At 42.3% G+C, this 26322-nt stretch overlaps 2 protein-coding genes across 2 annotated transcripts in view; one reads left to right on the top strand and one right to left on the bottom strand.

Annotated features, from left to right (window-relative positions):
- Positions 1-482: 482 nt before the first annotated feature.
- ABT1 (activator of basal transcription 1) lies at positions 483-24850 on the bottom strand. Its single transcript, XM_040324540.1, has 4 exons — positions 24708-24850; positions 18267-18629; positions 4265-4440; positions 483-2285 (listed from the first exon to the last, which is right to left on the bottom strand). The coding sequence occupies exons 2-4, from the start codon at positions 18619-18621 to the stop codon at positions 1920-1922; spliced, it is 897 nt and encodes a 298-aa protein (XP_040180474.1). The 5' UTR covers positions 18622-18629; positions 24708-24850; the 3' UTR covers positions 483-1919.
- Positions 24833-26322, top strand: part of LOC120914078 (metabotropic glutamate receptor 6-like) — a 119512-nt gene continuing 118022 nt past the window's right edge. The window contains exon 1 of the mRNA XM_040324538.1: positions 24833-24929. The gene's annotated coding sequence lies outside the window, so the exon portion shown is untranslated. The remainder of the gene's footprint in view (positions 24930-26322) is intronic.

The following is a 26322-nucleotide window of genomic DNA, read 5'->3' on the forward strand; positions in this document are numbered from 1 at the left end:
GGAGGGGGGCGGCTCAACATAGAGGACGCAAGGATTAGGCCGCTACTTAGTGTGACATAATTAGGAAGGACAAGGCCCAATTTAACTCTTATGCTGCCACAATCCGCTAGGTCTCAGCAGCTGTTGATTTTATCATTCAGATAAAAGCGGTTAATGGATGATTCAAAATGGAGTGGCTGTTTTGTAATGTGGGCTGAGCATCAGGAGGCTGATTTTTAGATTATTAGGAACATACTTGTGCAATGTGTTGGTACAGACACTCCTAGTCTACGTTGAGGGTGACAAAGCACAGCAATTAGAAGACGGGGACTATGCATTGTCACCCTTATGGTAAGATGGGTATTTGTTTAATGAAGAAGAATATTGAAAAACAATTTTTACAAGCTGTGTGTTAATTTAATTACGTAAGCGATTTAAAACTCTACTTAAAATGGCAGTACTGAAGGAAGTTGGCCTTTAAAAACGCAAGTAATCTACAAGGCGATAGTTCATGATAATTTATTCATATAGAATACACCTAATACAATTCATAATATGTTACAGCTAGAAGACAAATTGGCAATAATAGATAAAAATATTGGTGTCTGCCACATTTTGGTAATCATGGGTGTACATAACTGGAAATGATCTAAAACAGTGAATGAACACACAGGGGTCAGCACATAGCTTGCTAAAGTGACTGACTCGCTGCAATTCCCGGGCTTGCTGAAAGAAAAACAACTTGGATAAATTGTATGTCTGTCTGCCCCACCGACCTCCCAAAAATGCTAGTTGCCTGGCTGTCAATACTGACCCATAACAAGAACACAGCAGCCTTTGTATTTTTTCAGTAGTCACTTAAGCCGGCCATAGCTGGTTTGAATCCTGGCCGGCTAAGCTGGGACCAGAGGAGATTTGAACGGTCTATGGGCAGACTGATTAGATCAACTTGGGTACAACCAGCACGCCAAATTTTTATATGCGATTATTAACAGCGACTATATCTCACGACAGGGGCAGTTCCCCCAGCTAGGAGAACACAATAGCTCAGCAGGAAGAATTCCTGGGAGTCATGCTTGTAACTGTCAGCCTTGCAGTGCCTCATGGGACTTGTAGTTTTGCAACAGCTGGAGGGGTGGCCAGTTTGAGACCCCTGATCTATAGGGTTTGTACATTGACAGATTGCCAATATGCAGGTTTTCTTTTTTTGCTAGTGCTGGCACTTATTGCATGTTAATGACAGGCAGACCCCTGCCACTTTCAAATGACAGAAGCAGGTAAGAATCAGCAAACACATAATAAAAAAAACATGCAATGTAGAGAATTGTCCCTTTTTTTTTACCTCCTAAAAGAAATAAAAATGGTAAAACAAGCCAGCAAAAGTAGCAGCAGCCATATGACTATTTTCATAGGTCAATTTAAAGGTCCCATTTACACCATGGCAGTCTGTTGTGGTGCAGTTAACATGCATCATGTTAAGGCAGTCCATTCTTTTGAAAAGGCTACCATCACATCACAAAAACCTAAAACCTACACCTGCCACATTTTTGGTAGTGCCCAAAAACTTGTGTCTGTTATCGGTCACATTTAAGGCTCTCAAAGCCAATTTGCAGAGCTGGTGCTCATCCAGGGCACACCACACCTTTGCAACATCAGCCAACTGCAATTGACACCACTTTATTATGATACATGTGTAGAGCTACAGTTCATTTATCTTTGGTGGGTGTCAGAAGTCCGTTATGTACATATTTTAGTGAAGCATGATCAAGATGGATTTCATTTCAGCAAGGTAAATAAGTACTAAATATTTACACTGTACAGAAGCTCTTAATGGAAAGTGTAGAACACCGCTGTCCAAAGAGGGGAAGGAAAGGACGCTTGTTTGCTCCCCTAGAACAGTGCCTGCAATAAGTTCAAATTTTGCCATTTTCTTTCCTTGCTCAAGAAGCGTTGAATATTTTCTGCAGCAGTGAGCGATTCGTCTGCGATCTCTCCTGTGCACGCTCTGCCTGCTCCTGCCTCTTCTGGATTCGTTTCTTGTCACCAGATGCCTTGAGGACCTGTATTTCATCCTCAGTCTTGCGCTGCGTGAAGTTCCACTGCTTGTCAGGGAATTTGCTGCCCTCTGGCTCCAGTGCCCTCTTACGGTCAGCTTTGGAGAACTTTTTGCTGCGCTCTATGTTCTGTAAGTAGAAATTAGTTTCTCTCTTGGCCTGGGACACCTCGGCACGCATTCTCTGCTTCCGCACTTGCCTCTCGATGGCCAGCCTCTCGCTGAGATGAGACCACTTGAAACGGTGCAGATACTGTAGATGGAAAAGTGCAATCGTTAGTGAAAGTTACTTCTAGTTGCACGCAATCCGACATTGACCCCACAAAGGTTCTACATTTTCACTGTATATTATATTTAAAGTGGAGGTTCACCCAAAAAAAACAAAAAAAATGTAACATTCAGCTGAGTTGTCCCAATGACAATCGGCTGTTTTTTTTTCTTTTTTCCCCCGTACATACCTTATTTTCACCGCAGCTTCCGGGTATGTCTTCTGCGGGACTGGGCATTCCTATCTGATTGACAGGCTTCCGACCGTCGCATACTACGCGTCACGAGTTGCCGAAAGTCGGTGCGCAGGCGCCGTATAGAGCCGCACCGACGTTCGACTTCTTTTCGGGAACTCGTGATGCGCTGTATGTGGCGGTCGGAAGCCTGTCAATCAGATAGGAACGCTCAGTCCCGCAGAAGACATACCCGGAAGCGGCGGTGAAATACGGTATGTACGGCGAAAAAAAAAAAAAAAAAAAGCCGATTGTCATTAGGACAACTCGGCTGAATGTAATGTTAAAAAATAATTTTTGGGTGAACCCCCGCTTTAAATAATAAAAATAAAAAATAATTACGGATGGTTGTTTTTGTCCCTCTTGGAGTGATTTCCTATGTAGCCACAAAATCGCATGTTTTGGATATTGCTCAAAAAGCAGGACAAATAAGAAAATGTTTTAATCCCGTTTATTTTAAAAGTGGTTGAATCTTTTGGGTTTATTTACTAACCCTTTCATGACTAAGCCCATTTCTGACATTTGGTGTTTACAAGTTAAAATCCGTATTTTTTGCTAGAAAATTACTTAGAACCCCCAAACATTATATATTTTTTATATATATATATATATATATATATACATACACACACATATACATACACACACATATACATACATATTTTTGCAGAGAATCTAGAGAATAAAATGGCGATTGTTGCAATATTTTATGTTGCACTGTATTTGTGCAGCAGTGTTTTAAATGCAACTTTTTGGGAAAAAGACACTTTCATGAATTAAAAAAAAGTTAGCCCAATTTTTTTTTTTATAATGTGAAAGATGATGTTACGCCGAGTAAATAGATACCAAACATGTCACGCCTTATAATTGCACGCACTCGTGGAATGGCGACAAACTACGGTACCTAAAAATCTCCATAGGCGACGCTTTCAATTTTTATTTATTTTTGTAGTTACCAGATTAGAGTAACAGAATTATTGCTCTCGCTCTGACGATTGCGGCAATACCCCACATGTATAATTTTAACACCGTTTACATATGCGGGTGCGACTTCTGTATGCGTTTTCTTTGCTGTGCAAGCTCGCGGGGACGGGAGCACTTAAAAAAAAAAAAACATTTTTTTTATATATAAAATTGTGTTTTTAAAAAATAAATAAAAATTTGATCACTTTTATTGCTGTCACAAGGAATGTAAAAAAAAGTGACCGTAATAGGTGGTGACAGATGCTCTTTATGGAGGGATCCCTCCTTTGCACTTCAAAGTATTCAGATCGCCAAAAATGTCCCCTACCGCTCCTCTGGAGTAATAACCAATCGGCTTTTAGCCGCATCGGTTGTTATCTCTAAAAAGCCAAATCGCCGGCTCTAAAAAATGATACCGGGATGATGCCTGCAGCTGCGGGCATCATCCCGGTATAAACCCCGAAAGCCGAGGCCGCATATGTGCGTACGCTAGGCAAGGGACTAAGAGCAAATCCACTGTAAGTGCAGTCGCTGTAGATCTAAGGGGGACACGCTTGAACACGACTGGATAGAAACCAGCAGATCTTCCCCTTATTTCTACAGCAACTGCACGTCCAAATGCACTTATAGTGCACAGTGGATTTGCCTTTAGTAAATAAACCCCTTTGTTCCATATTAAATCTTTTTTTTTCTTATAGCAAAACCATAAACTACTCTAAAGTCCAGTACAAACTATCAGCTGCCCAAATGGCAGAAACTCCAACCTCACCTTCATATTCCATAGGTCATCATGGAAGCGGTTCTTTTTCCGTGTGCCCATAGAGGAGTTGTTCAGGCTTGTAGCTAGCAGCTTAGCCACGCGCTTGTCCCGGAATTCCACCCAACCCTCTGTGAAGTCGCGGGCATTGCTGCCGGCTTTCTTTTTCTTATTGCGAATTGCGCGATCTGCCAAAAAAAGAAAAGTTTAGAAACACAAACGCGACTTATACACAATGGACAAATTCATGTATAATCTAGGTGTAAGCTTGATCTAGGAGCCAGCAAGCAATAAATCTGCCCACGGATATTGGATGTTGTCGTGTCACACTGATTTGCTATTGGAGTTACGCCTTTTTAAAACATTTTTTATACTAAAACAGATTAACCACTTAAGCTCCAGAATGTTTTACCCTCTTCATGACCAGGCCATTTTTTGCAGCACGGCACTGTGTTGCTTTAACTAGCAATTGTACGGTCGTGCGACGCTGTACCCAAATAAAATGGATGGCCTTTTTTCCCACAAATAAAGCTTTCTTTTGGTGGCATTTGATCACCTCTGCTGTATTTATTTTTTGCGCTATAAACAAAAAAAAAACAGAACAACAATTTTGAAGGAAAAACTTTTTTTTTTTACTTTCCGCTATAAAATGTTCCCAATAAAATGTAAAAAAAAAAAAAAAGTCTTTATCAATTTAAAGTAATATGTATTCTGCTACATATTTATGGTAAAAAAAAAAAAAAAAAAAAAAAAAAAAAAAGCGTATATTGATTGGTTTGTTCAAAAGTTATAGCATCTACAAACTATGGGATAGATTTGGGGACTTTTTTTTATCTATTTTTTTTACTAGTAATGGCAGCGATTTATAGTGGGACTGCGTCATTCAAATCTGACACTGACACTTTTTGGAGACCAGCGACATCAATATAGTTATCAGTGCTAAAAAAAAAAAAAAAAATGCACGGATCACTGTAAAGGGTTAACACCAGGGGCCATCAAAGGGTTAAGTACGTTCCCTATGAGTGCTTTCTAAGGCCCCTTTCACACTGAGGAGTTTTTCAGGTGGTACAGCGCTAAAAATAGCACCTAAATACCGCCTGAAAAACTCCTGCCCAGCCTTCTCAATGTGAAAGCACAAGGGCTTTCACACAGGCGATGCGCTGACAGGAGAGAAAAAAAAAATCTCCTGCAAGCAGCATCTTTGGAGCGGTATGTATACCGCTCCTTCCCATTTAAAACAATGGGAAACCGCGGTAATACCTGCAGAGGCGCATTGCGGGCGGTATTAACCCTTTATCGGTCGCTAGCAGGGGTTAATACCGCACCGCTAGCGGCCTGAATCCCGCGGCAATTCCGACGGTATAGCGACGCTATACCGCCACCGCGCCTCCCACCCCAGTGTGAAAGTGGCCTTACTGTGGGGAGAGTGGATGCACTGGAGAAAAAGAGATCCACGTTTCTCTCTTTTACTCTGACAGACCAGCTGATTGGCTCCTGCTGTGTGTGTTCTGGTGGCGAGCGCTCACCCTCCAGATCGCGTGCACAAAATCATTTACAGGTACATGATTTCGCACAGCCGGGCCGCCCTGCCACAGTATATGTGCTGTGGGCGGTCCAGAAGTGGTTAAGGAGATTAGGGCGGCATCTAACCATTATTTTCATAATCGATTAGTTGGCCGATTATTGTTTCGTTTAATCGGTTAATAACCTTAAAAAAAAAAAAAAAAATTAGGTCATTTTGCTGCGATTTTTACATTTTATTTTGGCCAATTTGTTGTTGGGCAGATTAAAAAACACAAATTGCAGGAAAAACGCATTAAATGCTTTTCTACAGCTTCTCCATTGAAGTATATTGAACCAAAAAAACAAAATGGCACCGGTTTGCGTTAAAAAGTCCTTGCCCTTTCCAAATACGCAGCAGCTGAAAAGAAATCATGGATGTGAACGTGTCCCATAGGAAAACATGTAAATGAACTGTAGTGTGTTTCTGCAAAAAGCACCAAAAAACAGAGGTGTGACCCCGGCCTGAGATGTTTAGTAACATAATGGGGGTAAAAAAAACTAAAATTAGTACAAAAAAGAGCAAATAATCGCTACTGTAAGGGGTACATTTTTTTACTGTGGGACAGTGAAAGTAACACTTACAGTAGCGATTTGCTCTTTTTGTACTATAAAGGGCTCATTTTTTAACCCCATTATTTTACTGGCCGATTAATCGATTATGAAAATGGTAATCGATTAATTTCATAAACGATTAGTTGTTTTGGCCCTAAAGGAGATTAACACTTATTGAAAAGGTAATTTTCACGACAAAAAAGTGACATTAAAGGCTTCTTGGGTCCTGTGCCAGTGCTTTTGGCTCCTCCTCCTGACCAGTGCCCCCAGAGCAAGTGGCTTGCAATGGGGGCACTGGTGCGTGCTGCTCCCGAGCCCGGCTCCATAAGACATGTAGAGCCATGACTTGTCCCCACCCCCTTCTCATTGGCTCACTGGCTGCGATTGACAGCAGTGGAAGCCAATGGAGCTTGTCTCAGCCAATGAGAAGTTGTAGGACAGCCAAGTCTCTTATGCACATCACTGGACCAAGAGGGGGCTTAGGTGAGTATTGGGGGGTGAGCAGCACACAGAAGGTAAAAAAAAAAAAAAAAAAAACACTTCTGCCTTTACAACCACCTCTTCGTGAAATTCGTTGTGATAGGAGCCATACACAGACCGATAACTTTATGACCACTGACAGGTTAAAGTAGAACTATAGGGAAAACTTTTTTTTCCCCCCCATTTCGGAGAGCGTAATGGAGGGTTGTAACCCCTCAGATTTTTTTTCCGCCATCTGTGCCCCATTGCAGAGATTTACCTTAATTTCCTGTACCATAGCCTAAAAAAGGAAGCAAGAGGAAATCCCTTTATTTGCAGGGAATTCCATGGGGGCCCCCAGGTCATTGGAACTAGTGGAACATTTCCTCTCCATTACTTTTCTGGGGACAACACAAAATGTGCAACTTTTACTTTTAAATGATAAATGGTATACAGGACAAAGAAAGTGAATGTGCTTAACGGGAGCACCGACAGCAAAAAAAATTGACAGATGTTCTACTCTCTCTTCCCTATCCAAAACTAAAAAAAGTTTTGCCTTTAGTTCTACTTTAAAACTATAACCCTTCAGATTGTTTTTTGCCCCATTGGGGAGATATTCCTCGACTTCCTGCTCAATAACCAAAACAGGAAGTGAGAGAGGAAATCTCTCCAAAGTGAGGGAATCCCTGGCTGTCACCAGAACCTGATGATTACTTCTCTATTACTGTTCTAGGAACAACCCAAAACTAGAGATTTTCCTTTACCATCACTTTCGATAACAGTAAACATGACAGATAGAAAGGGTACATTTTCTTAACGGGGCATGGACAGCAATAAAACTGACAGGAGGTTCCAATCTCCCTGCACCATCCAAAACGTAAAGCCTTTAGACTTTAAAAAGGAACTGCAGTCTGCTCACATAATTTGTAATAAAAACATCTTTCTGAAGCTTCCCTCCAACCACTTTGCATATTATTTTATATATAATGTGATTCTGTACTTGCCAAATATGCTGCAGAAACCTCCCTCCACCAAGTCTGGCTGCAACTGAAGCTGCTGCCTGTTCACTTCCTGGATTTACACAGACACACACAACTCCAGCTCTACAGCTCTCATTGGCACTCTTATGACTCATCCCCCCTCCCTTCCTGGCAAACCCTCATGAGAGAGAGAGTGGTGCATGATGTCATAAGCCTAGGCTAATAACCAGACAAGAAACAGGAAGTGGGCTGTATAAGGTATTTACTGGCTAAAAAAAAAATGTTACCATCGAAAGGTAAAAAAAAAAAAAAAAAGGCAGAGGATTTAATAGATGGAAAACAATTACTGAAGTTCTGCTTTAAGTGAATGGCATTGGTGATCTCTCTACAATGGTATCTAAAAGTGTGTGTAAGGTATTGGGCAGCAAGTTAACACATTGTCCCTGAAGTTGATGTGTTGAAAACATTAACCACTTGCCCACCAGGTAAATTCTGGCACTTCTCTCCTTCATGTGAAAATCACAATTTTTTTGCTAGAAAATTAATCAGAACCCCCAAACATTATATATTTTTTTTTAGCAGACATCCTAGGGAATAAAATGGCAGTCATTGCAATACTTTTTGTCACACCGTATTTGCGCAGCGGTCTTACAAGCGCACTTTTTTTGGATAAAAATCACTTTTTTGAATTAAAAAATAAGACAACAATACATTTTGCCCAATTTTTTTATATATTGTGAAAGATAATGTTACGCCGAGTAAAATGATACCCAACATGTCACGCTTAAAAATTGCGCCCGCTCGTGTCATGGCGTCAAACTTTTACCCTTAAAAATCTCGATAGGCGACGTTTAAAAAATTCTACAGGTTGCATTTTTTGAGTTGCAGAGTAGGTCTAGGGCTAGAATTATTGCTCTCACTCTAACGATCGCGGCGATACCTCACTTGTGTGGTTTGAATACCGTTTTCATATGCGGGCGCTACTCGCGTATGCGTTTGCTTCTGCGCGCGAGCTCGTCGGGACGGGGCGCTTTAAAAAAAATTTTTTTGGTTTTCTTATTTATTTTTATTTAGTTTTATAATTTTTTACACTGAAAAAAAAAAAAAAAAAAAAATTGATCACTTTTATTCCTATTACAAGGAATGTAAACATCCCTTGTAATAGAAAAAAGCATGACAGGTCCTCTTAAATATGAGATCTGGGGTCAAAAAGACCTCAGATCTCATAATTAGACTTAAATGCAAAAAAAAAAATTAAAAAAAAAAAAGTCATTTTTTCAAATGACAAAAAAAAAAATGTTTCTTTAAGAGGCTGGGCGGGACTGACGTTTTGACGTCACTTCCGCCCAGCAGAGCTAGGAGGACGGGTGAAGGAGATTTCTCCTTCAGTCCCGTCCCCGCTCAGCTGCCGGACACATCGGATCCCCTCCGCCGCTACCGACGGCTCCGGTAAGCGGCGGAGGGCGCGGGAGAGCGGCGGGAGGGGGGGGGCCCCTCTCCCGCCACCGATAACGGCGATCTCGCGGCGAATCCGCCGCGGAGACCGCCGTTATCGTGTACACCACCGCCCCCTGAAAAGATGAATATCTCGGTTGTGGCAGCAGCTGCTGCCGTTATCGAGATATTCAACTTTAAAAAGGAGGACGTCTTTTTGACATGGGGCGGTGGTCAAGAGGTTAAAAAAAAAAAAAAAAAAAAATGGGCATTGCAGTTTGTTGTATATGGAGCAGAGTAGCTGCAGACTGTTCAGGGTGTCCATGCTGACCCGTGTCCACAGCCAAAAGCACCTACAATGGGCATATGAGCCCATATCAGAACTGGACCACAGAGCACATTATAAAGCTCAAGTTCTGCTCTACACTTTGCATCTCTAATTATGGTTCATTTCTCCTTCTCGCAAGTCCATGTGATGGCTGACTTACTGAAAACAATGCCATTTTTTATTTATTAAAGTGTATTTGTTTCCCCCAAAAAAATTGCTTTTAAAAGACTGCTGCGCAAATACAGCGCAACAGCCACCATTTTAGTCTGCTAAAAATATATATATAAAAAAAGTTTGGGGGTTCAAAGTAATTTTCTATCAAAAAATACCGATTTTAGCAACAAGTATCAGAAAAAGGCTCAGTCTTTAAAGCGGAGGTCCGGTAAAAAAAAAAAAAAAATGTTTTAAAAGTCAGCAGCTACTAACACTGTAGCTGCTGACTTTTAATAAGGACACTTACCTGTCCTAGTCGCCAGTGATGTTCGCTCCCGCCGAGGCCGATCCTCCATCCTAGCAGCTCCAGGCGCCGCCATCCACTGTAAGGGAAACAGGCAGTGAAGCCGTGCGGCTTCACTGCCCGTTTCCTACTGCGCATGCGCGAGCGGCGCGGCGCTTTGTGAATGGGCCGGCTGCTTTCTGGCACACACACAGTTCCCAGAATGCAGCGCGCCCCATTCACAAGAAAAAACCGAGTGTAGGACGAGGAAGAGGAAGCAGATTCGGGATTTCCTTGCATAGCAACAGCTATTTCGGGTAAACTTTTTTTTTTTTTTTTATATATTTTTGGAGTAAAACATTTTTCAGGGTGGAACTCCACTTTAAGTGGTTAAACTGACCTGATTTGCAGATCGAAGTGCATCCCTTTGATCTAAAAGAACCACATGATACAAGGTTATTATTTTATCTCTCAGCGCTGAGCAATGTTGCGATAAACTTTGCCAGCTGCTCTATTTATTTATTTTTTTTGAACAGCTGTGAGTGAGCAGAGAACAGCTCTGCACTTGTTACATGAATCGTGGAAATGTCATGAGGGAGTTGAATCGAGATAATGCACTCCGGTATATAAACAATCCGGTATTGTTTTTTCGTTTTGGGATATCGATGCTGACGACACAATGTATGCTGAGCCCATATCCTGGCGGCACAAAGCCATCTGGTGAGTGGCCCACCTTATAGGTGGAGGAGCACTTTTATAAAGAAGAGCACTTTTATAAGAAGAGCACGGAGCACTAATCAACACGTGGCGTTTTTATAGCAGTTGCACAAAGAACAATCACTGCTGTATATGATTACATGATCTTCACCTATTGCTATTAGTAGCACATAATTGTTTTATTTTTTCATTATATATTTTTTTCCATGTTATTTGGTGTTTATGTTTTTTTATGAGGTTATTTATTTGGTGTAATAGCTAGCGCCTCAACACAAGATCTCTATTGACCCCCAATCAAGAGTGGTCAAACAGTGTTGATATATTCCACACCATATGGTCACTTCACACTAGCTGTAATCACCAAAAGCGTGGTATTCACAAACTGCCTTTCAGAATAGATCTGACTCAAAGTAACCAAATTTCAATGAACAGCCATCAAAGAAAAGAAAGACTGCGTATAGTGGAAAACCATAGGATACAAAGGATTTCTTGGTATATGCACTAACATTTGACAAGAGGTAAACCAGCGTTCAATGTATGCAAAGTACTTCCTAATGCCAGAATCCAAGATAGCAGTGTGGTAGCAGGTGTTCTGGTTCCATCCAATGCGTTTCGTCATATACGGTGTCATCAGGGGCACATAGTACTATGTATTCAAGTATAGTGCTAACTGCTTTGCATTGTTCAACTGCTTGCCGACCAGCCGCTGTCGTTCTACGGCAGCAGGTTGGCTCCCCTGATGAAGTCACGTGATGTGACAATATGGGTCAATATTGGAGCACTAGATTAAGCAATATCTGACGGCAGGAGACGAGCTCGGCGCTCGTGGATAATATGCACAGCAGATTTGTTTTTAAATGCAAGTTTTTACTTTGTTCTGATCAATAAATTGTTAATTTGTGCGGGATTACGCAATGTGTCTTCCTTCTTGCATTTGTACTGCCATCTTCTGAGTAACCACTTGATGCGATCCGGGGGCAAGGAGGAGTGAGAGGTGATACACAGAAGGTTTTTACGAACTCTGCTTTCGTGGAGATACGCCCACAATCACTTTCTTTTGAGTGAGTGCATCACTGTGCGATTCATTTCTGCCCCATTACTGGTTTATAGAGTTCCGCTATATGTATCCTTCTGTTGTCTCTCCACATGCAACATCCGGTACAGAGTCCTTGTAGCTGTATATAGGATTATCGCAGCGCTACAACCATCCACTGTGCATACATTTGAGGATTGCTAGGCTGTCAGCATAACAGCTGTGAGGTGAGCTGCTAGGAGACACAAGAGGTGTTCACACTGAAGCTTTCTTCTTTTCAACACATGTGTGCCTGGTGTTGGGATCACCACATAAAGACTTTCTGTTTATTATATGCTATTTAGTGTATGTTTTTTCTGTATATATATATATATATATATATATATATATATATATATATATATATATATATATTCACGTATGTTTTTTCACTTATCCGTTTTTTGATGTTATTGGATTACGCATTGCCTTCATTGTGTTTTGCACAGCCTTATTGTGATCTACACATTTAGTGTGTTTATCAGTCATACTGTTCCCCTTCCATTTGTATCACACAGCGCAGACATCACCACTTGTTCATTGACATATTTTTTCTGGTTAGGACAGATCACCAGGTGTCTGCAGGACAGCGCGGGAGACCCTTCTTTCACATTAACCCGTTGATCGCCCCCCAGTTAACCTCTTTCACCCCGTTAGTGTCACTAGTGTACAGATCTCTTTTCTGATCACTGTATTAGTGTCACAGGTGACATCAGTTAGGCTTTAGGGTCAGTTAGTGGTAGCGTCAGATTTGAACCCTTTGATTGCCAGTAGCATGAACACACACACCTCCCTTACTAGTATAGTGTTTAAACAAATCAATATCTTTGATCTGATCTATACTAGCGTCCCCAGTAGTATTGTGTAGTGTTCCCAAAAACACAGCGTTAGCAAGATCCGCCCAGAAACCTGCCAGCACCTGCGTTTAGCCCCTCCACCCAGCCCAGCTCACCCAAAGTTCAGTATCAGAAGATCACTGTCACTTTACAAAACACAGCACACAAAACTGCAGCGCTGGCAGAGTCACGCCTGATCCCTTCTAGCCCCATTTTTTTTTATGTAGCGATTCAAGCAGTCTGACAACCAGGTGCATTTTTACCTGCAAGTCACACTAGCTATACCTGTAAATTTAGTGGCCAAAATGTCAAATGAAAGGTACAGTAGTGAAGAGGCCTACAGGATACTGAGCGTGACAGATGAGAGCGCAGAGGAATCACTGTCAGAATCAATCTGATTCAGGCTCACTATACTAACCTGTAGAGAGCAGCGGCACCCTGACAGACAGTTCTGACGATGGAGTAGCGGTCCCTGCTAAGGTCCGACCCCATTTTTCTGTTGCTGAGGTGCAATAACCGCATGGTTCTCGTACGCCGCAGACATCCAGTACTAGTTCCACTCAACCTTCTGGTGAACTGGCAAGTACCAGCAGCCTAGCATGTCCTGGTCGTAGACAAACCAGCACTGCAGTAACACTTGGTGACGTGGCAAGTCCCATAAGTGCAGTTCAAGCTGGTGCGTGGCTAGCACAAGTAGTTCCCCGCAGCCACCAAGAATTCGAACACAGGCTCGTAAAGCCCACAGTGCCCTTCCTGATGTGTATGCAATACCCGATTGGCAGCCCACCACTTCTGCAGCACCTGTACCCCCCCCCCCCCCCATTCACTGGCCAACCCTAAATTCAGGTGGAAAAATACTTTTGCAAGCTGTTTTTGTTATTATTGTTGACCAAATCAATTTATATGCTGGTCAATTTATCACCGCAAATCCAAATTCGACCCTTGCCAGAGAATTTGGCTGGAAACCTTTAACGGTTCCTGAATTTATGACCTTTCTGGGCCTATCCCTCCTCATGGGCATTACCAAAAAGCGAGTTGCAATCATATTTGTCCACTGACCCAATTCACCATACGCACATGTTCTCTGCTGCCATGGCCAGGACTTGATACTAGCAAATCTTGCAGTTTATGCACATCAACCACAATGAACTTGGTTGTCCTCAGGGTGACCCTGAATACGATAAATCTGGCTGCCTGTCTTTCAAGCAGTTTCTCCCCAGCAAGCGTGCCAGATATGGGGTCAAGATGTATAAGCTCTGTGACAGGGCAACATGTCGTTTCCTGGTTTACGAAAGAAAAGATAGGAGTGTGGAGCCCCCCCCAACTGCCTAGACTACACTGGATGCAGCGGCAACATTGTTTGGGACTTGGTGTCACCCTTGTTCAGAAAGGGGTACTATTTATACAAGCGGGCCACTTTTTAGACACACCTTTTCGATTAGGAATTGGCGCATGTGGCACCATGTCATCCAATCATCCCCAACTACTTGTTGATGCCCGACAGTGTGGGGAGAGAGCCTGCTTGAGGTCCAATGAATTGCTTGCCATGAGATGGAAGGACAAACGGAACGTTTTCGTTCTGTCTTGCAGACACGGCAGCCCAAATTACTACGGCGACTGGTGTTGTTGAGAAACCTGTGTCCACAAATACAACCTTAAAATAGAAGGGGTCGACTTCAATGAACAGATGATGGGGGCTGTACTTAATTGCCTGTAAAAGGCCATACGCTGGTAAAAAAAAAAAAAAAAAAAAAAAAAGAAAAAAGAAGTGTCTGTATACCTATTCCAATTGGCTCTGTACAAAGCTGAACTGGACCCTTCCTAAAATTTCAGGAAGAGAAAATCACAGCCCTTCTGTGACCAGGAGGTGCTGTGCCCCAATTTCCCAATCCAAATGCAGTGAGCCGGCTGCATGAGAGGCATTTTCCAGATGTCCTCCCTGGTACCTCTACCCAACGATCACCCCAAAGAAGATGTTGTGTCTGTGGAAAACGCAGACTTAGGCGTGACACCTGCTATTTTTGTCCCTCCTGACCTGGTCTCTGCATCAGGCACCGTTTCTGTCGCTACCACACAATAGTGGAGTATTAGCATAGGGTACATCACTGGACAGTCCTAGGGAACACATTCACACAGGGTCTCGAAAGAGGAGTTGGCCATCGCATTTTGAGACCCCAACATGCAACGTTTACAGTAACAATTTTTATTTATAAAATAGAAAAGCCAAAAATAGTTGGTTTTATTTTTGTGCTCTCTATTGTTGATCTGTTTTACTGTATATTATGCTATACTGTAATATTTTATTATGGTGTTTTATCGTGTTTGCTTTGCAGGTATGTCATTCTACTGTTATACTGTACTGTTACTGTGATTCATGCTTTAATGTAATGTTTTATTGTTACTGTGTTTTATTTAGTTTGCAGGTATGTCCCACTTAAATACTGTACTGTGTTTTATGGTTAACCAATTATTTGCTTTGCAGGTATGCCATTCAGCTGCAGCACAGGTTTATTGATTTTGACAGCAACAGGGTTTGCTCCCACGATACATAAATCCATGACTCCAGCACTGTAGGAGGGGATTTCACCACCAGTTAAATTTAAAAAAAAAAAAGAAAAGGGGGGGGGGGGGGGCATATATTTTTATATTTATTGTATGCCCATCATTAGAAGTGGGTGGATGTAGGGTGGTATTCTAATAGAGGCATACCACCGATCGATCAATGCGAGTGGAGAAATCTGTTAGGTTCTCTTTTCGTTCAGCCCACAGGCTGCATGAAAAAAAAAGGAACATTACAATATGTGCCCAACAAGGACCAGAGACATACTGGTATGTTGCTGGACTGAGTGGTTATACCGGAATGATGCCTGCTGGTTTAGGTATCTTCTTGGTATCGTTTTTTCAGCCGGCGGTCGGCTTTCATGTTAAAGCAAGCCTAGCGGCCATTAAGCCACTAGACTGCTTTAACAAGCAGTGGGAGGAAATGCCCTTGCCCCTCTCTCCATCAATGTTTTTTTCGGGCTCTCCTGCCCCACTGGGGAACACGAGAATGCAGCCGGTGGTTCTGCCTGCTGACTATAAAGCTGATCAGAGACCAGAATGGCTCCAATCATCTCTATGACCTAAGAAACCAGAAGCTACGAGAATTTCATGACTTTGGTTTCGCTGGATATAAACAGTGCCATTGGGAAAGCATCTTATCACACTGATGCTTTAAGGGCTGAGGAGAGATATAGGGTCTAATAAACCCCACTACCTATAAAATAAAAGGGACAGTGTAAAAAAAATAAAAAAGCAAAAAAATACCCCCGTCCAAAGGAGAACGCAAGCATTGGTCTTGTGACGTATGTAAATAGCAATTGCACCATGCATGTGAGGTATCGTCGCAAATGTCAGATCGAGGGGAGTAATTCTAGCAGTAGACCTCTTCTGTAAATCTAAAGTGGTAACCTGTAAAGGTTTTTAAAACGGTATGTAGTTTGTCGCAGCTGCACAGGTGTGCGTAATTTTTAAAAACGTTGTGTTTGCCATCTATGTACTCAGTAAGAACTTTTATATTCTACCAAATATTTGGGCAATATAGTGTGTGGGGAAAAAAATGGCAACACCTACCATTTTAATCTGTAAGGCATTAAAAAAAAAATATTATATATATATATATATATATATATATATATATATATATATATATATATATATATATATATATATATATATATATATATATTTGAGGCTTCAACGTAATTTTCTAGCAAAACTTTTTTTTTTCCCCCCAAGGGCTTTGTCTTCAAGTGGTTAGAAGAGTGGGTGATGTGTGGCAAAAGCTTCTATTGTTGGGAATAAAATGACAGGACAGTTCAAACCCCCCCCCAAATCACTTTTTTTTTTTTTTTACACAAAGTTGTCACTTAATGATATATTGCTTCACATGGCATGGGTATAAGTGAAATTACACCCCAAAATACATTCTGCTGCTTCTCCTTAGTATGGTGATACCACATGTGTGGGACTTTTTGGGAGCCTAGCCGTGTACAGGACCCCAAAATCCAATCACCGCCTTCAGGATTTCTAAAGGCGTAAATTATTAATTTCACTCCTCACTATCTATCACAGTTTCGGAGGCCATGAAATGCCCAGAAAGCACAAAACTTCCCAAATTACCCTATTTTGGAAAGTAGGCACCCCAAGCTATTTGCTAAGAGGCATGTTGAGTATTTTGTAGATCTTGCTTTTTGTCGCAAAGTTTTGAAAATTGAGAAAAAATAAAATAAAAAAATATCTCCTTTTTCTTTCTTCATTTTCCAAAACAAATAACAGCTATATGTCAACGTAAACAAACAGATCCCCATTCTGACAGGGAAGTACAGAGTGATCGTCTGTTCCTAGTGATTAGGGACAGCGATCTCTCTGTACTCCCAGTCAGTCCCCTACCCAACGCAGTTAGAAACACCTCCATAGGGAACACCAAACCACTTGATCACCCCTAGAGTTAACCTTGTCCCTGCCAGTGTAACTTATACAGTAATCAGTGCATTTTTATAGCACTGACGCTGTATAAATGTCACAGGTCCCAAAAAAAGTTTCAAGTGTTCAATCTGTCTGCCGCAGTCCCGCTAAAAATCACTGATCACCGCCATTACTAGTAAAAATTTAAAAATGATAAAAATGCCATAAATGTATTCCCCATTTTGTAGATGCTATAACTTTTGCACAAGCCAATCAATATACGCTTTTCCCCACAAATAAAGCTCTTGGTGGTATCTGATCACCTCTGCGTTTTTTATTTTTTTTTGCTATAAACAAAGAGCGACAATTTTGAAAAAATAAAAAATATATATATTTTGTTTTTGCTAGAATACATATCCCAAAAATATAAAAAAAAATGTATTCGTCAGTTTATATAATTCAGATATAAATAAAATCACAATAGGTGTATATCGATTGGTTTGCTCAAAAGTTATTGCGTCTACAAACTATGGGATAGATTCAGGGACTTATTTTTTACTAGTAATGGCGGCTAGCTGCGATTTTTAGCGGGACCGTGACATTGCGGTGGACAAATCTGACCCCCAAATGACACTTTTTGGGGACCAATGACATTACTTTGATCAGTGCTATAAAAATTCACTGATGAATGTAAAAATGACACTGACAGGGAAGGGGTTAAGCGTGTTCCTTAGCTGTGTTCTGACTGTAGGGTGGATGCTAGGAACATAACAGAGATCATTGTTCCCGATCACTGGGAACAGAAGATTTCTTGTTTACACTGGCAGATTCCCGTTCTGCCTCTTTACTAGGCGATCGTGGGTCGCCGGGAAAAAGACAGAGTCCACCTGACCAGCAGGCATTAGAGCACGCCGCCGTACAGGTACAGTGATTCGTGCAGAGGGCCGACCTGCCGCCGTATAGCGATGGTGGCTTGTCAGCAAGTGGTTAATTTGCAATTAGCTTTTTCTTTTAAGATTAAGCAGCTTTATAAGTGGACCCCAAAGTCTGCAGCAGATCCAGGCATGCCCCAGAGCTCCATGTCTGCTGAACAGACAGAGGTTGACCAAGTGTGTTCTACAGTTTCTCTGGAATAAGCACTATCCTAGTTTAGATTCCAGAAAAGTCTCCCTCGTGGCAACAATTGCTTACCCTCTGCCTGCAGAAAAATACGCCCCACTTCTCCATGGATGCTCAGCATGTTTCGAATGTGGCGAGGCCGGAGGCGAGGTGGGATGTGACCCAGGTATATGATGCCAGGATCAACCGACTTCTTCTTCTTTGTACCAGCAAGACTTTCATCGTCACCCAGCATCTCTGTATGGAGTTCAGATGCATCTTCTTCTCCTTGTTCATCCTTACTCTCCGTTGTCTTCATTTCTCCATTCTCAGCATCCGCCTCTTCTTCATCTGTCCCATCCTCCTCTTCTTCCATTCCAACCTCTTCATCTTCAGTTCCATCCTCCTCCTCTTCACTCCCAGTTACATCCCTTTCTCTGTCTGACATGTTTTGTGCTAAAAGTAGGAAAAAAAAAATGATAATAAAAAAAATATATATAGTGGAGTTACTCTTTAATGTAAACCTTTGATAGTTTTTATACAGCCTGCTGTATATGAACGATTCAGTTTATAAACTCACTGGTGCATAATCTGTAATTAAGCTCTGCTCCAGTCTGTCCCCAGAGGACCAGTTATTACCTCAATTGGTGTCACCATCTTGTTTCTCACACAGCATAGAGAAGGTGGAGACAGGCTGTCAATCACATCCTATGATAAAGTCATTTCTGCCCTTTGTGTGACAGTCAAGGATCACGGGCCAGTGTTTGCATGGTTTTGCTGTGTTCAAACTAGGGTTGTCCTGATACCGATACTAGTACTTGGGCAAATGCTCTGATGCTTCACCCGATACCTGAACAGTCATGGTGATCAGTGCGGTGGGGGGAGTTACAAGCATTGATCACCGCTGACTGTCTTTGTATCCTCCTCCAGCCCCCCCATTCTGCTTTGTACCCCTCCGTGTCCCCCTCCATACTGCCATCTTTTTCTGTGCTGCTGCCATGTCCCCCTCCATGCTACCGCCGTGTCCCCCCTCCGTGCTGCCACCGTTCTGCCGCCGTGTCCCCCCTCCGTGCTGCCGCTGTGTCCCCCCTTGATCTGTCAGGATGGAGAGCGGCGGTAGAAGCTGGTAAATCCAGCTCCTACCTTTTCCGAATGTACAGAGTCAGTGATCACTGACTCTGTACATTCACATAACTGAAACATCGTAAACTGTGTTTACAATGTTTCAGTTTATGAATGGAGAGGAGCCGCTGTCTTCTCCCCTTTCATTTTCAGTACAGCTGAGGCTGCTGAGAAAGGGACTGGGAAATCTGTGTCCCTAGTCCATTTCTCTGTCTCAGAGGGGAGATGTCAGGGATTGTAAAAAATTAAATAAAAAAATAAAATAAAAAACACTGACACTGTCCATTCCCCCCCACCCCCCTTAAAAAAAAAAAAGAAAGAAAGCATTGTAAAAAAAACTTTTTTTAACAAACTGTAAAAAATAAAAAATATATACCGACACGTGCCACTGTCACATGAGATTTAAAAAAAGTATCGGTATTGGCGAGTACTTGATAAAAAGTATCGGTACTTGTACTCGGTCCTAAAAAAGTGGTATCGGGACAACCCTAGTTCCAACCTCTGTGCCTCTCTAATGATGCAAAGAATGCAGTATAGTATAGCTCTGCAACCAGTTGTGATTCTGGTCAATCAATAAAGCAGTGGTAGGTAACCTTCGACAGGTGGAGATCTACCGGAACATAAAAGATCACCCTGATTCTATTGTTTAGAATGTACTCTCCCCTATTTTCTTTTTGGCTCTATATTTGTATTTTTGAAAGAAGTTTAATAAACATATCCAGAAAAAGAAATAAAGCGCTGAACCCCTTTTTTTATTTTAACTAGAAAAGCCTAACTAAATAGTAAGGATATTTTTGAAAAATATATATGTATATAAAAAAATAAATAATAATCATCACTGTAAAGATATAAACTAGGTTTATATACGAGAATTGGATGCGGGTTTCCCTGGGCTTGAAGTCAGGCAAAAATTTGCACCTGAAATAGAGAACAGGAAAGCACTGGACCCCTGCTGCGAGCTGCTCCGCATAGAGCGTGAACCCGGCCTTAAAGTCAGTCAGTAGTTTTTTATTCTTTGTATTGTATTTTTAAAAATGTTATTTAAATATGACATATTTCCGGGCCCATTCCTTCCGCAGCTGGCAGGACAGGGGAGAAGGGAAAGCACACTGGGGAGGCCAAAAGAAGGGGAACCTGGACAGGAGCGGCATCATTTACTGGAACTCCCCATTACTCCTGGGGCCGCTAAATGCCGGCAGGAGAAAGGGGAGAAAAAGTGTCCATTCAGCTGCTGCAGAAGGAAAGTGGATTGGTTTCAGTCTAGGTATCTAGGTTCCGGGGTTGGCAAGGAAGGAACGCAATCTACCCGTCACCTACCTGCAATCGATGTGTAGATTGAGATTGATGGGTTGCCAATCCCCACAATGACTGAAGCCAGCAATTTAAGGCGGTCAGAATATATTTTTTTCACATGCATCCTTCAAAAGTAGCCTGACCCTTAAGACAAGATATGGGTTTTGTCATAATCACTGAGCTGGAAGACTATGCAGTTCTGGTGTTCTCCCACTAAAAGTATAACTAAAGGCATTTTTGTTTCGTTTTGGATAGAGTTGAGAGGGATTAGAGCACCAGTCATGTCTTTTCCCCCGTTAGGAAGATTTGGTCTGTCCTGTTTTAGTTTTCTTTTCTTCCCTTTCTGTGCCCAGTAAGCCATTTGTGTAATCTTTGCATATTTATCCATATCACGTGTTACGTCTGTATAAGCACATCGCAATCCCGGGATAATATTCCTTGCCTCTGTTCCATTTTATGTCCACCCAAAGCCCGCCCACAGACTATAAGAAGCTCAGCTTCTATTAACCTCCAGTCATTGGCTTGAAGAAGGAACCAATCAGCAGTTCCGAAACCCGTCCCATTCCGATGACCCCACTTCCGGTTTGCAATCCACTCTGGTTGCTGGTCCCCTCCCGCTGACGTCAGTTCTGGGATTTGCACTCCATGCCGTTCCTGACAGTCCAGTGGTGTCCCTAGTATCCTCAGAGCTGAGGCTTCCATCGGCTGCCCACTTTGGAACATTCTGCTGCTATAGTTACACCTTTGGATAAGAATGAGACACACTGGGACCACCAGGATGCCGAATTACTTGCCCTAATTTACATATGATGTGCTCCTTTCATCAAGTGTTTTTAACCCTATTTGGGGTGTTAAAAATGTTATTTCTGCACTTAGGAGGTGCATTTTTTTTTGTTTATCTCATCTTCAAGTGCTGCCTTAAGTGTATGAAGATTTCTTCCCATTCTACATAGGAGTAGTCTTGAAACTCAGAGCGCCATTATACACACTTTTTATCTAAATAAATAGATATGGACAGGGGTTATAACCCACTATACAAAATTAAAGAACAAAGTTTTGCCTATGGTTCTACTTTAACCACTTGCTTACTGGGCACTTAAACCCCCCTCCTGCCCAGACCGATTTTCAGCTTGGGCACTGTTAAGGCAGCACAGATGGGCACTGAGGTGGCACAGATCACAGATGGCACAAGTGGGCACTAAGTGTTGATTGCACTGACTGACACCCAATTGGCACTGATTGGGCACTGTGTGGCACTGTAAGTATTCTATTTTCACTCACTGATGGCACAGGTCGCTCTCCCTCCTCACACACGGTCTCTGTGTGAGGAGGGAGAGCTGGCAATGAGAGATGACCTCATATTTGAGATCATCTCTCATTGGCCACGCCGATCGCGTTGTAAATGGCCGCTGTGATTGGCCATTTACAGCGTTCTGCGATTGCCTGTGTCCAAGGTAGGGAAGGGATAAGACATTTATTATGTTATTTTCGGCTGCCTTTGTCCTGCTGGGGAAATTTCCTTTCCTGTCCTGGAAACACAACAGAACCCGATGAGAAATATCTCCTTTGTTTGCTGCCTAAATAAAAAAAAAAAAACAATTTTTGAAGAAGAAATCTCTCCAAAAATGTAACAAATTAAAATTTTAGAGAGAGGTTACAGGAAAAGTGGTCTCAAAACAAAAGGGGAGAATTCGCCCCCCCCCCCCCCCGAGAGGGAACTCAGACAGCAATAAAAACATGATAAAGGCCTAACCCTTCCCTACTCTATAGGAAGAAGTTCCCCCTACCAGCTGTTTTGTCTTTCAATTACAGAGTTTGGTAAATGAATGAACTTCAAGTACCAACATCCTCTGCGGCTGTCAGTATGTAGTTATCAATGAACTACCAGGGAGCCGTTGAGCAGTGTGGTGGTTCATAGAGTCTTTCTGTAAGTGTGAAACTGCCTAGCCGTACGATGTAAAGGTTCACAGCTCACACTGACAAGTCTGTAGGAGCCCTGCATGGCATCAGCGATCGACTGAACGTGGGTGCCATGCTTTTCAGGAACCTAAAAAAACACACACACACACTATATATATATATATATATATATATATATATATATATATATACACACACACATATATACATACACACATACATACATACATACACACATACATACATACATACACACACACACACACACACACACACACACATTATATATATATATATATACTATACACACACACACACAGTGTGGCACACTGATCCAATGCTGGGAAATTGTATCAGTGTGACATATCATAGGAGGCTGGACTTTTTTACTGTGGCCATCCGGCCCAGGAAATTCAAATGCAGCTCCGTGACACAGCGGGAGATCGCCGCTCTGATCCGGGCACTGGTGAGGCTGCAATGATCTCTTGTATCATGTGTGCAGTCTCTGACCATCTCCTGTATTATGCCTGCTAGAGGTGCACCAGTGTAAGTTCACCACACAGATTTTCTGGTGTTTAACCACTTCAAGCCCATGCCAATTCTGACACTTCGCTCCTACATGTAAAAATCTTTTTTTGCTAGAAAATTACATAGAACCCCCAAACACTATATATGTATTTTTAGCAGAGACCCTTGATAATACAATGGCGGTCATTGCAACTGTTTATCTCAAATGGTATTTGCGCAATTTTTCAACGTTTACACGTTTTTTTTTTAACAGTTTCATGCTTAAAAAAAAGCCCAATTTTTTTGCATAATGTGAAAGACGAAGTTTCCCAAGTAAATAGATACCCAACATGTCAGGCTTCAAAATTGCACACGCTCGTGGAATGGCGAAGTTTTGGTACTTAAAAATCCCCACAGGTGACGCTTTAAAAATTTTTACAGGTTGCATGTTTTGAGTTACAGAGGAGGTCTAGGGCTAGAATCATTGCTCTCGCTCTAATGTTCGCGGCGACACCTCACATGTGTGGTTTGAACACAGTTTACATATGTGGGCGGGACTTACGTATGCGCTCGCTTCTGCGTGCGAGCACACGGGGACAGGGACACTTTAAAAATAATTTTTTTATTATTAAATTTTACTTACATTTTTTTTTTTTAAAGTGTCAAAATAAGAAAAAGACCCCACATCTCACCACTAGGCTGGGAAGGGCAAAAAAACGAACAAAAAGAAAAAAAAGATCCAGGCTTTCCAGCCGAAGCGGCGCAGTGTTTTTGAATGCAGAGGCCGGGCGTGACGTCATAACATCGCGCCTGGCCTCCGAACGATCATAAAGACTCTGGCGACCATCTGGTCCACCAGAAATCTAGGAACCCGGGGTCGGCGGATCTGTTCTCTGACTCACCGATCGCATCGGTAGAAGCACCTGAGGGCGGGGGGGGGGGGCAATGTCCCTTCTCGCCACCTGCAAGAACGATCAAGCGGCAGAACAGCCACTTTGATCGTTCTTACGGTGCACAGAATCGCCACTCTAAAAAACGATATCTGAATGATGCCTGTAGCTGCTGGCATCATTCAGATATACCACCACAAAGCCCAGGACGTCATATGATATGATATGCGAGTGCTTTGAATTACAAGCATTCTCCTGGAAGGGATTATGCTCGTAATCCAAGGTTCCACTGTAATAAAAAACGCTAATGATACTAATCGTTTCCCTACTGACACCATCCGCTGCTCTGCTGATATACATGCAGGTGTTTGTGCTCTGGGGTGCACACCCCAATACTATAGGCTGTGCACACCAATGGATCTCATTTAGGCCAGGACATACACTATACAATCTGATTGCACACATCCATGCTTGCCAAAAGCGTGGAACATGAAGACATACCTAAACTATCCAATCAGACAGGCTCTTACTCTACACCGTTGACAGCAGATCTAAAGAAGATCGTATAATCAGATTGTATAGTGTATGGTCAGCTTTACAGCAATCTATCAACTAAAAAGTATAACAATTGTTTCCAACTCTAACATGCGTCTACACGGTAGCAGAGGCGGTCTTGTTGATGGCATTATCTTAGCAGCCTAGGTCACCCGATAATAAAGTGCGCTCAGGGAAGCCCTCTTATCTTCCTAATCCTCATGTACAGCCGGTAGAAGCACAAATAACCGGAGACCGTTCTACTTACTCAGCCTGAAGCTCAGCTCCACACACAACGTGCTGTCCGGCGCAGCTTGCTGACGTCACCGTTGAGGGTGTAGCAACTGGGACGCTCAGGGTGTAGTGGGCGGTGCTAGGGTCACATGATAGAGGAAGGCGGGAGGATTGAGCAGAGCTGTGAGGGAGATGTGTTATCAGCGCGAGCGCGGCTAGAGAGAGGAAACATGACCTCCACCAGTGCGTTATTAATGTGAGAAATACCAATGTATTCTATGATATCGTTACATGCCATTATAGTTACATTGTTACATGCCAATATAGTTTATGAAACCATTGTATAAATATTGACGCTTTTTTAGGTGATAATATGGACTCTTCACACACCAGTGTCATCAATTCAGTCAGTTTTTTTTTGCTAAGAAAATACGGACAGCGCCTTGAAAAATTATTCATACCCCTTGGAATTTCCCACATTTGTCATGTTACAACCAAAAACGTAAATGTATTTTATGTGATGGACCGACACAAAGTGTCACATAATTGTGAAGTGATAGGAAAATGATGAATCATTTTCATTTTTTTTTACAAATAAATATGTGAAAAGTGTGGTCATGCATTTGTATTCAGCCCCCTTTACTCCGATACCGTAACCAAATTCTACTGGAACCAATTGCCTTCAGAAGTCTCCTGATTAGTAAATAGGGTCCACCTGTGTGCAATTTAATCTCAGTACAAATACAGCTGTTCTGTGAAGCCCTCAGGTTTGTTAGAGAACCTTAGTTAACAAACAGCAACATGAAGGCCAAGGAACACACCAGACAGGTCAGGGATAAAGTTGTGGAGAAGTATAAAGCAGGGTTAGGTTCTAAAAAAATATCCCAAGCTTTGAACATCTCACGGGGCACTGTTCAATCCATCATCCGAAAATGGTAAGAGTATGGCACAACTGCAAACCTACCAAGACATGGCCGTCCACCTAATCTGACAGGCCAGGCAAGGAGAGCTTTAAGCAGCCAAGTAGCCCATGGTAACTCTGGAGGAGCTGCAGAGATCCACAGCGCAGGTGGGAGAATCTGTCCACAGGACAACTATTAGTCGTGCTCTCCACAAATCTGACCTTTATGGAAGAGTGGCAAGAAGAAAACCATTGTTGAAAGAAAGCCATAAGAAGTCCTGTTTGCAAGAAACCATGTGGGGGACACAAATGTGGAAGAAGGTGCTCTGGTCAGATGAGACCAAAATGTAACTTTTTTGCCTAAAAGCGAAACGCTATGTGTGGCCGAAAACAAACACTGCATATCACCCTGAACACATCATCCCCACCGTGAAACATGGTGGTGGCAGCATCATATTGCGGGAATGCTTTTCTTCAGTAGGGACAGGGAAGATGGTCAGAGTTGATGGGAAGATGGATGGAGCCAAATACAGGGCAATCCTAGAAGAAAATCTGTTATGCCACGTACACACGATCGGTTCATCCGATGAAAACAGACTGATGGATTTTTTCGTCGTATATCCGATGAAGCTGACTTTTATCAGTCTTGCCTACACACCATCGGTCAAAAATCCGACCGTGTCCAAACGCGGTGACGTAAAACACTACGACGTGCAGAGAAAAATTAAGTTCAATGCTTCTGAGCAGG

Source organism: Rana temporaria, chromosome 9 (genome assembly GCF_905171775.1).
Source record: "Rana temporaria chromosome 9, aRanTem1.1, whole genome shotgun sequence".
In the NCBI taxonomy this organism is placed as follows: Eukaryota; Metazoa; Chordata; class Amphibia; order Anura; family Ranidae; genus Rana; species Rana temporaria.

Excerpts from the sequence above, each read along its gene's own strand:
- ABT1 (XM_040324540.1), bottom strand. The coding sequence starts at position 18,621 with ATGTCAGACAGAGAAAGGGATGTAACTGGGAGTGAAGAGGAGGAGGAT. Across the intron at positions 4,441-18,266 it reads TATTTTTCTGCAGGCAGAGG|ATCGCGCAATTCGCAATAAG; the intron begins GTAAGCAATTGT and ends TTTTTTTGGCAG. Across the intron at positions 2,286-4,264 it reads ATGACCTATGGAATATGAAG|TATCTGCACCGTTTCAAGTG; the intron begins GTGAGGTTGGAG and ends TTCCATCTACAG.